This window comes from Brienomyrus brachyistius, chromosome 1, assembly GCF_023856365.1.
Source record: "Brienomyrus brachyistius isolate T26 chromosome 1, BBRACH_0.4, whole genome shotgun sequence".
Taxonomy (NCBI): domain Eukaryota; kingdom Metazoa; phylum Chordata; class Actinopteri; order Osteoglossiformes; family Mormyridae; genus Brienomyrus; species Brienomyrus brachyistius.
The window spans coordinates 40,836,023-40,849,620 of NC_064533.1; the positions used below are offsets into that span (position 1 = coordinate 40,836,023).

At 36.4% G+C, this 13,598-nt stretch overlaps 1 protein-coding gene across 2 annotated transcripts; it reads right to left on the bottom strand.

The window, feature by feature from the left end:
• Positions 1-239: 239 nt before the first annotated feature.
• On the bottom strand, positions 240-6,940 carry obi1 (ORC ubiquitin ligase 1). 2 transcript variants are annotated; one of them, XM_049031524.1, is made up of 6 exons: positions 6,700-6,940; positions 6,238-6,373; positions 6,014-6,105; positions 5,660-5,875; positions 2,112-2,200; positions 240-1,897 (listed from the first exon to the last, which is right to left on the bottom strand). In XM_049031524.1, exons 1-6 carry the CDS (start codon positions 6,769-6,771, stop codon positions 526-528), a joined length of 1,977 nt encoding a protein of 658 aa, XP_048887481.1. In that variant the 5' UTR covers positions 6,772-6,940; the 3' UTR covers positions 240-525. The 2 variants fall into 2 exon arrangements, with proteins under 2 accessions (XP_048887481.1, XP_048887472.1); XM_049031515.1 differs by having other exon boundaries at positions 5,630-5,875.
• Positions 6,941-13,598: the final 6,658 nt, after the last annotated feature.

The following is a 13,598-nucleotide window of genomic DNA, read 5'->3' on the forward strand; positions in this document are numbered from 1 at the left end:
ATCTGGGCTTGCTTTAATATTTGCGAGACAAGGTAAGCACATTTAGGAATAATAAAAGGTACAACTAGTATGAACCAAACACTATTTTCCCCCTTTTAGGTTATTTTAATATAACCTATGTATGTAATACATTCTTAAAATACAATAAATAAAATACAAATATAGTGAGGCTGGCGGGGCTAAGTATACATGTAAGAAATGTATTTAAAACATCTGTATAATCCACTAATCACTTTTGGGACAAATGATGCATTTACTGGATATGATTTTATTTTGTTGTGTCATTGATTTAAAAAAAAAAAGAACACATTTATTTTGCACATGAGCAAGGTTTAATAACCAATATTAATCTTCATTACGAACTGAAGCTGCAAAAAATCGTACAACCATTTCTGCTTGGCTGGGCAGGTTGAGACAGGGATATGCAAAAGAAACATTTTAGGATACACAGTACATGCCTGCATTATGTAAGATTAAGAATCATCTGAAAGCTGAAAAATATAGCGTTAATACAAAATGTTAACCTCAAAGCAACTTCGACACTTTAGAGGGACTTGACACGTCATGACATTCGGCAGTTTTTCTTTTAGCTGATTGACCGTTTTGTGCTTTATCTTCTGCTTTATCTTCATTTTCCACTAAATTATGATTGTCAGCCTGGGTGAGGTGAGAACTGGGTTGACTGGACAGAAGTAAGTATGTGGTCCTTGTCTCAAACCAGTCATGAGGCTGAAGTGCAAAATTGCTAATTGAGGAAATGTCAGTCAGAGGTTCAGTGATGACCGGATCGTTGATTCCAGCACAAGAAGTGTCTTCCATGCTGGGGTTCAAGAGAGTCCCACCAATCTGTGCCCTTATACCACAGAGGTCAGTGCTAGGTGAAACATTAAATTTCACTGGCCTTATGAGCTTTGTGCTGGCATCAGGCTCTTGCATCAAAGAAATATCGAAGTCAGAGGAATGTGTGGAATCAAAAGAGTAATGAGAGACCTTATAGTTTTCACACTCTGATATCATTGAATCCAGTTCAGAAACTTTGTCAAAGTATGCGGCATCCATGGAAACCTCACTTGACATTTTAAGACTTTCCATTTTGCAGTCAGTCCTACACTGTAAAGTGCTGGCCTTGGCATGCTCTTCTTCAGAGTTTTTCTGTTCCTCATCGACTTTAGTTAGAGAGGTCGCCCTAGGAGAGTCTGGATTTAGGCTGCATGTTCCCCAGAACACTGGGCTGGAGGATGTCAGGTTAGCTTTATGATTAATGGCCGTTCTGTCATTGATGTTGGATGTGTCTGAATGTTTGTTTGCTGACACAAATGTGCTACTGCAGCAATCATCAAAGCTGAGCTTTCTCAGGTAGGACAAGGGCTTACATTGAGTCCTTTTGTCAATATGAACATTTGGACTCTTTAGACTTAGGCAACTCATAGATGTCGATGGGACTGAAGAATTATCCACATTCAAAATATCTGGAGTAAAAGTCTGATCTTTGTAAAACGTACTGGGTACAGTTTGTTTTACAGCAGTTGTCAAGTGAAATCCAGAAGGACCTGACAAATCAGCCATCTCGCTGTCAGGTTTTGTGCAGACTATAGAATTTCCCATTTCACTCAGGCTTCTTCTCATTGTCACAATCCGTGTGTGTCCCTCCGTCACATGGCAAGCATGGTTGGCTCTCCCCTTGTCAGCCAGAACATCAGTCATGCTCTGGTGACATATATCATCAGTGCTCTTAATGGCTACCTTCTTGTCACACTTGCTCTCATTTTCAGAGACCTGGGACTCTAGCTCTTCAATGTATTTATCACTGCGCTCCAGAGCTTTTCTCAAGAGGTCCACATCCCGCTCATACTGGCTGATCTTTGCCTCCAGTGCAGCCACAGTATACCTGCCAAACCTATTGAGACAAAGAACCATTAAATCAAACTGTGACAGATTTCATCATGTTGCAGTCCATCTCTGTATTTAAATCTGAAAATCATTCATCTGGACCTCAGATGAATACTTGGCAGGGACTTTGAATCATTTCTTCAAGGAGTAAACAACATTTGTATAATTGTCACACAACTTTGACAAACACACATGGGCACAAATCTTGAAAGCATACATACTTTTGAGGTGATCTACTGTCCACTTCAACTTTTAGCTGCAAGTTTTCTCGAACGAGATTAACATTTTGAGCACGAAGAGTCCTGTTCGCCTTTAAAGGTAAAACATATTTCGATATGGTTCAATCCAACATTGTAAATAGCTCAATCCTACATTTATGCTGCATAAACTTTAGGATAAGCAAACTTTCATCATCATGCTATCAACATCATATCTTACACTAAGTGTCAATGAAATGTTAGAATCTCTAGCTTCCCTACACACTCTCCCATATCCCCCAAAATCTTTATATCAACTTTTGTGACTGTCTCATGTAATCAAGTTCACAAGATCTGCATCTCTGGTTGTCTGTCAGGTGCAGCCACTCTGTGAAAATGTTTCAGTTTTGGTGTGATTTGTTTCAAAATTTAAACAGTTCCAGACCTCCTCCTATACAAAGTTCCTGTGATGTTAAAAAAAATAAAAAATCTGACAAATATTTTCTGTTGGGCTGTGAGATATGACCAATATCTCATATCCTAATAACGATATATATATCTGCACCTCATATGTATGGATTTTTTTTCTACAGATCAGCTGCGGTAGGAATTGGATAAAAATCCGCAAATAAAAAGGAGCGAGGTCATAAATGTAACATAATCCACAAATAGACAGGAAGTGATCCACATATGTGCAAAACCCTTTCCACGTGTACAAATCGCTCCATATTTTTTGGGATATGATTTTACAGAACACAAATTTAAAAATACATAAATTGTGGATAGTGATGTATTTGTGTTTTTTTTCTACAGATCAGCTACGGTATATGGAACCCTTAAGTGTTCAGGGTGGGAAAATATTTTTTTTAATTGTTTTGCGTACCCTTTCAATACTTTTCTGTAGCTAATAATAACTGTACTGTATTCATTTACCCTTGCAATACTTTATCATTACTAATAACTGTTCTGTGTCCATTTAACCTCGCAATACATTTCCGTTACAAATAACTGTACTGTATTCATTTAAAGTACAAAAGGTAGAATTAATGAACTAATAAGCATAAACCCAAATGATATGGACATGTCCAGTTAAGTGTGCTTTAAGCATTAAACTTTGGGTGACAATGCACACCATGTAACTTTCATATATGTGTTTCTATTCGTATTTATTAATAATTACACTATGTCCATTCACGGTCAGTAACTGTAAACAAGACAGCTGGGCTACTGAAGGTAAAGTGCACACACAAACATTGAAATGTTAATTAAGACTCTCCCATAAAGGAATCCAGAAAACCAAGGGGTATTGCTTGCTTTTGTTGAAAGATATTACAGCCAGAAAACTGAAAACAGTGGTACCTTGGAACACAAACTAATTAGTTCCAGAAGGCTGGTCGAGTTGTGATTTGGTCGAGGTCCAAGTCAAATTTCCCCATAAGAAATAATCCATTCCAGACCCCCAAATGATGCCAATTTAAACTAATTTGCCTACCTAACTATCCATCCATCCATTTTCCAAACCGCTTATCCTATTGGGTCGCGGGGGGTCCGGAGCCTATCCCGGAATCAATGGGCACGAGGCAGGGAACAACCCAGGATGGGGGGCCAGTCCATCGCAGGGCACACTCACACACCATTCACTCACACATGCACACCTATGGGCAATTCAGCAACTCCAATTAGCCTCAGCATGTTTTTGGACTGTGGGGGGAAACCGGAGTACCCGGAGGAAACCCCACGACGACATGGGGAGAACATGCAAACTCTGCACACATGTGACCCAGGCGGAGACTCGAACCCAGGTCCCAGAGGTTTGAGGCGACAGTGCTAACCACTGCACCACCATGCCACCCCCCTACCTAACTAATTACAGAGAAATAACAAATCAGTGTAAAAGTAATACACATGTGAAAAAGCGCACATACAAAAGTAATAAACATGAAATAAATGACAATCCCATACCCATAGCAAAAGCAGACACATGTACACCACTTTCAAGTCTCACTATAAATTCCTTAAGTTCTACAGTTACTCTCAGTACTTTAACTGTTTGATTTGCTGCACTCACTACTTACTTTCCTATTGACCATGATTACTGTATCACTAAATGTACTGAAGATAAGTGAAGTAAAAAAAAAAAAAATAAAAAATCACACCAAACGCAGGAACACAGCTTTCACACATCAAACTTGGTCAAGAGGTATTCATAGGCATCAGCATCCTTTGCCTTTGTATCAGCCCATCAGAGATGCATCTCAATCTGTACAAGTTTTAGGTGGTCCTGTTTGGTTTGTCGTGTTCCGAGTTTTTGGTCGAAACGCAGCTAGATTTTTCTCGGCCGACTGTTCAAGGTCCGAGTTAAGAGGTGTTTGAGTTCCAAGGTTCTACTGTATGAAGCTTTTCACTTTACCACACATCACAGTTAAGGTTTAAACCTGATACCACTTTCGGGTATACCTCCCTGGCATTCTTGGTTAATGATGTATGTGGGGATATGCAGATCTATACTGAAATATTCCAGAAATTGGATTCGAGTTTAAACCTTCAAACTCCAAGACTGCAGTAAAGTTAGTCTTATATGCAGTTTTCTGGTTGTAATATCTTTCAATATTTGTAATATATTTCAGGTATTACATTTGTTTGTATGTGTACACTTCACATTCAACAGTCAAGCTGTCTTGCTTAAAGTTACTGGCAGTGAACAGACACAGTGCAATTATTAATAAATACGTATAAAAACACAATATTAGAGCTACATTGTGTACATTGCCCCCATAGTATAATGCTTAAAGCACACTTTACAGGACATATCTGTATTATTAGTTCATCCATGCTGCCATGTTTGCAAAACTATTGCGAGTGAACATAAAACTATTAAAAAAATATATTTTCACCCCCAGACCTCCCATGGGCTCCGTAGCAGTATGAACTGGACAAAAATCCATAAATAAATAGCAGGGAAGTCACAAATGTAACTTCACAAACAGACAGGAAGTTATCCACAAACGTGCAAAACACATTTTACATGTACAAATCCCTCTGTATTTTTGTGGATATGTTTTTACAAAACACAAATTTAAAAATACATATTTGTAGATAGTTAAATATTTGTGGATTGGCTTGTATGGAATACAAATAATAAAGTCCAATAAAAACTTCCATACAAGTACTACATTCCACGAGGCATGTAACCTTGCAAACCTTGCAACCCAAAACATGAAAAAAATTTGCCGTAAGCAGTGCATTTTGTAACACCACTAAATAAATGATAGGGCATAATATGAAATGACAGATGTTTTTATTTTGTCATCTCATACATATCGTCATATCGCAGTCCTACTAACAACTTATCTTTGCCGTTTCCTTCTCTTTGTTACCACTATGTGGCACTGATTTTTTCCCCCTTACAACTTGTCTGCAAAGTTTGAAAAGGATCTGTCAATTACTTTGAGTTACCATGCTAATGAGATAAGTGTCTGAAGAAGCCCAGTCCCAAAATCATATTAATTCCCAATCTGGGGAATACAATAAAAATAAATTACCTCTTTCATTTTCTCTAAATCCAGCTGTACCTTCTCATAAATTGCAGTGGCAGCTCCAAGCTTTTTTTTCCATTCCTGTAGAACATCAGAGTCAATCCTCTCTTCCAGTGAGCTTTCTCTACAATCTTCACTTGTATCTGAGGCGGTGATGGGACAGCCTTGCTGACAAATTTTAAGCTGTTCTTCTGTGCTCATGTTTTTCTTTCTGAGTTCTTCATTTTCATTATGCAGAGCCTTGATTTCCTCCTAAATTACAAGAGCACAAACTATGCTAGTTATTCCTTTAACACCTTTATGTTACAAATATAATACTGTACAGTTAAACACAGTTAATACAGTTAAACTGTAATGTCATAAGAAAAAAAAATGTTTGATTAACCTTACCTCATAATCCCTCAGTAATAATTCAAATCTGGTCTTCCTTAATTTCCTTTTAACTGAAGCACTGTCATTACATTCAGTTTCATTTGTTGCACCTGGATTGATATGAAATTCATAAACACATTTAAACCCTGCAATAAACAACAGCAATGCTTATAACCTTCATGCATTGTCTTAGACTCTTAAATGGGTTATTATTATTATTATTATTATTATTATTATTATACCTATAATCTCTCGGCATGGGTTTGCAGGGGTGATAGGGATTCGGCAAGTTGGACAGTGATTCGACTTCGTCAGCCACAGTTCAATACAAGCAGAACAGAACACATGGTAATTGCCACAAATAACGGGCTTCCGAACCTAGGACGTAAGAAGAACATAAGTAAGTAGGTACTTAGCTAGTTAACTGACTTATCGACCGAAATTATATTAGCACTTCCCCATTCCATGGGATGAAAGCCTCTTTATATACCGTGTCTGTCTCACATGGTACAAAAACATTAAACGTCTAAGAACCAAAAATGGTGAAACACAATATGTAACATAAAATATAAACAAGCAGCACTCAGTTAAGAAGATACAGGTACACAGATAATATATGCATATGATAAATATGACTACAAAACAATGTTGCCCTAACGCTATCACAGATGTGCTCCGTACACAGTGTTGAGAAATCGATATACCTTTCCGAGACAGATTTGGCAAGATATCGGCAAAGTTAAAGATACAGTGACATTTTGAACATTCTGAGCCATAACGCAAATGCGTTTCGCACCGCAGTAAAATTAAAATGCTGTAACAACCACCGCTATTACTACAATTGTTCCCCAAAATCGTGATTGCGCAGCAACTGCACAGATACGCCGACTTGAATTGTAGGACAAGGACGCAGCTTAAACGCATCCGTGATGTTTCTCAAATCCTTTCTGCCTATTCGCAGACTTTTCAACTACGGCAAGCGAGTGGGCTAAAATAGAATTAGTGTGTTTCACTTCCTTAATTTTCGAAAACTTTCCGATAATTATATATTCCGAAATATAATAAACTGAAATGAACAAATTTGCGTCTGTTAAATATTATGGTTATTAAGAAAAATGAGCTATATGAAAGTAGAACAATTTGGTATATGTAAGAGGACATCTTTATCATGCTTTTTGAAACCTGCACCAAAACCGGAGTCTGGGCAATACAGTTCAATTAATATTGCTATGTATTATATTAACCCCTTAAGTGTACAATTAAAAGACATTAGGTTATTTTTACGTATTCCAAAGCTGTGATGTTTAGCGCAGCAATGGACAGCTATCTTGTGGTTCAAGCAGGGTTATCAACTGGCCAGCTTGCTGGTTGGTCAGCTGGCTGGCCTGAAATGTTCAATTCGAGACAGGGTCACACACTCATTTAAATGTATGTAACGATTTTATTACCCTGTAAATAGTCTATAGGGTTTGCAAATTACCCCAACGCTTTTGATGTAGCTAATAATTAGATTTATAATGGAACAATATAGATTAGCAGTAAGATTTCGTCCGTGAGCGTGAGATTTAAAAAGCACGAGTGTTACGCCAGATTCGTGAGAGTTGGCAATCCTGTTCATGTGCCGTCATGTGTCAACAATAGTCAAACGCTATAGCGGACAATCTATTTACAACATCTGACAATATTCCATTCGACACTATGAAAAACATATTTACAAAAAAGTTTAATATATTTGAAGTAAATATGTGGCCCATCCTGGGTTATTCTCTGCCTTGTACTCGTAGCTTCCGGGACAGGCTAGCGGCTACAGAAGAAGAAGATGGATATATGATGTACCATAGCATTGTCTTATTTACTATTAAGTGTGTTTATTGAGTTCAATAAAAATGAAAGCATAGGTCTGTTTTATAGAATAACATGCCCACTTCACTGCATGTTTGCTTTTAAAAAAATCAAATACAACATAAAAAACACGGATTTAATTCATCACAGTCCATGGGGCAGGTTTGCTGCTATCTACAGGAAGGCATGTAGGTGTTCAGCCTTGAACGTGTGGCTCCCATGTGTCCATTTGTTGCTAGAGAGCTTCCAGAACCATTGATAGATTTTGATGTTAACACTACAGCCAGAGGCTTTTTCCAACAACATATCTGGCTTGGCCCTACAATAATAAATTAAACTAGGGAATTAGAAATGAAAAGAAAGAAGCACTGAAAACATATACGTGTTCTATTCTGCTCAAATAACAGTGATTTATTTTCCATTTAAGCTATGCAATGTTATAAAGTAGAAAGGTTATTAATTATTATATTCATATCAGCCATGAAATGTTTAACTATATGTCTGTGATTAACAAGCTGTAAAACTTGATTTTTGTCAAATGTAGTCCTAGGTTAGACATTTAACTATGTTTTAGAATAGTGAGGTCTCAAGATATCTCAATTATAGTACATATTTTTCGTTAATTCATAACATATTGCCACAGTGGCCTACTGCTTGTTTGTTATTGTAAGTCATTGGATCAGTTACTAATTTTTACTTGTCTTGTGGAATAATTCACATTGTGGTTTTCCACTCTCCTGGTTGGTAGAAGATAGAAATTTATATATTAATGAGACATTGCTTTGTGTTTAATTATAATACAGTCTATTATTATTATCATACACATTTTAAATTGAAAATTATATCACTGTTTTTACTTACACAGATTTTTCTAAAGATATATTCATATATTTAGATAATATATACCAGCAATAAAGTATGTCAGATTAAAAATATGTACTGCAAGTTCTTGTTTTAAGCAAAGTTATATGCAATAGTTAAAAAAACAGAGAAGCAGTTTTTGCAAGGTTTTGTTTCTCTTAGCATACAAGCTTATTAATTATTTGTGACCATATTACCTTATATTGTGATGCTAGTGGCCTGGTCAAGGACTATAATTACCACTTTACTGTTTGTATCGTATTTATCTGTCCTCTTCTTAGTGCCATATTACCCACAGCATCTCCTTTCCTTCCCCGTATACAGGACCAAAAGTGCAGGCACATCATTTATTGATAAGACAAAAAGAATGTAATGAAATTATCAATGTTCTTGAATTAATTATGAACATGATTAAGAAAGCTAAAATCTCTGGAGCCGGGGTCTCATTACCCATTCAGTCTTAGGGATTGCTTTCATTCAGGGAAGGGAAAAGGCTTTCAGCAGTACCACTTTTGCATTTTGCTCTTCTTTATGTTTTTGTTCTGGTATTTTTGCAGTGGTTCCAAGTATCATTTTATACATTTTAAAGTTAGTTATTTACGTCCTTTTCAAACTCTGCATGGTTTGTTGTGTGACTGGCCTGCGGTGCTCCATCATATCCATGGATGTGCAGAGACCACCAACATATTCATGTACTGGTGGGAATCCTCCTTCTCTGAGAACCATGCTGGAAGGTGAGTTTGGAATTCAAATTAGCATGTCTAATTTGACTGGAGGTACTGAATGTCACAGTGATATTTTGCTTTCCTTTTTCTGGACAAGACTTATTACTGATGAGCCAAGATTTTTATGAGCAGAGTGTACAGTGTTTTAATGCTGTTTAAATCAGCATTGCAGTGCACCGGTTACAAGCTTTGTCAGTTTTTTTCTGACTATACTGCTAAAACACTTTTATACTGCCTTAGATAGATAGATAGATAGATAGATAGATAGATAGATAGATAGATAGATAGATAGATAGATAGATAGATAGATAGATAGATAGATAGATATAAATGGCATTTTAAAGTATGTGTTGTTCTGTTTTCAATTCTCTATAAATTGTGAATAAAACCCAGTTGGTTAAAACATTGATTACATCATAAATTATCACTAAACTGCACAAGTAAATGGATATACAAGACTGATATGTTGCATAGCATTCTTAGAACTGGCAGCAGAACATAACCTGCATGTTGACTAACACTAGATATAATTACTACAATGTTGTTCATGATACATTAAGTATGTTATTAAGCATTCAATGCAATTAATACCTCTAAATCACATTAATCTTATGTGAAAATCAGGAAATAGGAATAGGTTTCACAGAAAAAATCTCAGATTAACTATATTTTTGTAACAAGAAAATTGAGAGGAAAATGTACTATATACCAAACAACAAAAATAGCAATACTAATTATAATAATTTAAAAAATCTTAACTTGAATACTTTGTTTAAATCTATATGAAAGCTTAATGTTTTTGCTAATCATTATATTAATAAAAAATATCCATCCATCATCTATCCATATTCTGTAACTGCTTGTCTCATTCAGGGTCGTGGGGGGTCCAGAGCCTATCCAGGAGGCTATGGGTACAAGGCGGGGAACAACTCAGGATGGGACGCCAACCCATCGCATTTAATTAAAATTAAGTAATTTCCATAATATTTTGGTTCTGGAATATTCTATAATGTTAATAATGTCACTTAAATTGGAATTGTACATTAACAAAAGACTTGATATCTAATATTGTAATAATATAAAAAATAAATAATGAGAGATTTGATCAGGGCTTTCAAGAGATGCTACAACCTCAGTCTGAGTTTTGTTAAGGAACTCTGTTGTGTAATTTGGCACTTCATAAAACTGCATAAATCTCAGAAATTGTGAAGTGGAAGCCTTGCTGGGGAAGGGTTAATGGAATTTCTCTGGCTCGGGATTGATCCAGGTATTGGATCGCGCATAAAGCTGCTGTTACTGGATATTACCCTTGCTATCAGCCTGCCGCGATAGCAGAGATAAGAACTGCTTACCAAGGGGGATGTTTCTGAGGAAGAGATATAGTTTCTAGTCCCTCAGGGAGTGACAACTGAACAATGCCAACTCAGGAAGTTTTACTTCATTAACTGATCCTAACATTGAATTATCATTTCCAATCCTCAATAACATTCACTAATTGTTATTAGTGAATGCTTGGGCAGCTTGAATGCTTAGATAAAAGCTAATAGCAATAAAACACAGAATATATGTAAGACCAATGTAAAATAAAATTACAATCACGCATTTCTTTTATAAGGACATGATTATTTTACATTTATTTACTGTAGATATAGTAGATATACCTATTTTGCAGGGTTTTTAACAAATTGCTAAGTGTTTTCTCATGCTTATGTGCTGAGTTAAACATATGGTTCTGTCTTAAATAAGTAAATTAATTAATATTGAAATACTGGAATTGTAACAATGTAAAAACATCAGATGAAACAAATTTAAGATTAATAAAAGCAAGCACTATGAGTAGCTATACTACAGAATTGGATTTTTTATTTTAAAAAAATATTCCTATAAATCTTTTGTGCTTTTAAAAGGTAAACTGCTGTCTTGGGATAATGTACAGTGGAGTTGCAAGGGAATCTTAATTTTGTCCCATGCTTCCAATGGTAGGAAAACAAAGATATGGATCATGTTAAGGGCCATTTTCAGCAGTGTTTGATATACAAATCTAGCAAAATATATAGAAAACCTACTACGGTCTACTTTTCCAGCACTAAAAAGTGCCTTCTAAATCATAGGTAAGTGATATGGCTAAAGAATGTTAAGGTGGAGTAATGACCATTTTGAGCCCTCCACTGTAAAACAGGGACAATGTGGAGTCACACAAGTGGAATCATGTCATTGCTGCTTTGCTTCTTCCCTGCTGTACTCAAGTGGCATCTGGCAGCCAGCTATGAAAACCCAGATGGTCTGTTTAGTAGGGCAACTATTCTACCACAAAGCTATGATAACCCACCCCAATGTAGGCAATTTCACTGTTTCTTAGAACAAAGTTTCTGCAGTTTGAACTTTTCTTCTAGCACTTAAAATAATTGAAGGAATAACTGAAATGCACCTCCGTGGGAAATCTGGTGTTCTTCCTGTGACATTTATGAAATCAATGTGCAGTTTTGTCAGTTACCATTGGAAGGAACACTGGCTTTCAGTAGGTTGACTCAAATGGCTTTGTCTTTCTAACGCTGTGTAAGACAAATGTTAAATATTAATTAGCCATATAATATTCTTATAAACTGATAAGTAGATATACTAATGTATTGTATTTCAGTTGGTTGTATATGAGTTCTTTATTTATTTGTTCATATATTTGATATTACAAACATTTTTTGTTCCTGAATCAACATACCAAGGTGACGTCACCACAGGCCTGGATTGGATAATTGGTATGGATGATGGATAGATGGATACTAATGGATACGTGTCATTAATATTGTGGTAACCAGATGACTAGCAACACTTTATTTATATGGAGAATTTTAAAGCTAACATCTAAAATGTGGAAAAAATGATGTCAGCATAATAAATGATCAAGGTTATAAGATATACTGGAAGGTTGGTTGCTTAAAGACCTTGTTTTTATCAGGTCTTAGCGGCACTAGGAGCCAATGACAGTGCTGTTATCAGTTCAAATGATTTTACTCCATTTTCTGCAGACGCACATCAGAGGACAGTCTGTCAGCTGCTTCCTTCTATTTCAGAGTATGGTATGTTCTATTATGTATGTCTGGAGATAGACATTGTGTGATAGACAGTATTAATGTAGAGGTGGATTAGTAGCTCTCAGTGGACCTGCTGTGGATGCTATACTGTACCTGCTGTCCTATATTTGTTTTCATAGTGCTCCATGGAAGACTTTGTTCCATTCTAGGGAAGGAGTAAGAGCTTTCTTGGCACAGACATACAAAAGCAACAATTTCAGTGTAATGATGGGTAATGGATGGTGGAGTTTCTGCTATGACAGGAAAGCAACTTTTGCTGTTAAGTAATTTCTTCACATTTTAACACGTTTTTCAAGAAAAATTGGATTAAAATGAATTGTCTAAAATAAACAGCCTATCCTTTATACATTTCTTTTATGTTGATAGAAATCTTTGGCGTCATTTTATGTGCTGCTGGATATTGACAATGGAATATTCTTTTTTAGTACCAGCCCTACCATGATAAATTGCTAAAGCACTCATAGTTAAAGGCAAAATAAAAACTGTACCTGGCATCCCGTTACCCCTAGCTCTGGACCAACAGTGGAAAAAAGAAAAAAAACTGGAATATCCAATAAGGAGAGCATGGTGCAAGGTGCAGAGGCCTCGGTGATAACATAGTGACTTCAACATTATAGGTCTTTAAGCTGAAATTGAGCCCTATGTCTTGATCTATTGGCCATTGTCAGTGAAGAGCGATGAGGCTCCATCCCCTATATTAAGGGACATTGGGTATATGAGTACCCAGGGACCAGGGCTGCGAGCTTGAAGGGACAAGCTGATAAAGGCAGTACTGTTAAAAGCATGGGGACCACCTGGAATAGAGGACTGTGAGCTGTTGACAAGAATGGCAGTTCAATGCCAATCCTCACTTAAAAATGTTTAAGAAGTAGTCTGAGGCAGTTAGTGGGATACGTGATGGTTTCAGAGGAAATGCATGTAGAAGAATTACAGCTTGGCTTGTCACACAGTGTTGCATTGATTGAAATGACATGTAAAGTGAAATAAGACAGCATAAAGCTAAGCGTATTCATTCTTTGATGAATGTGTTTAGAACTTCCTATCATCAGTTGCAGAGAAGAAGAGGTATGATGATATTGAACCCTA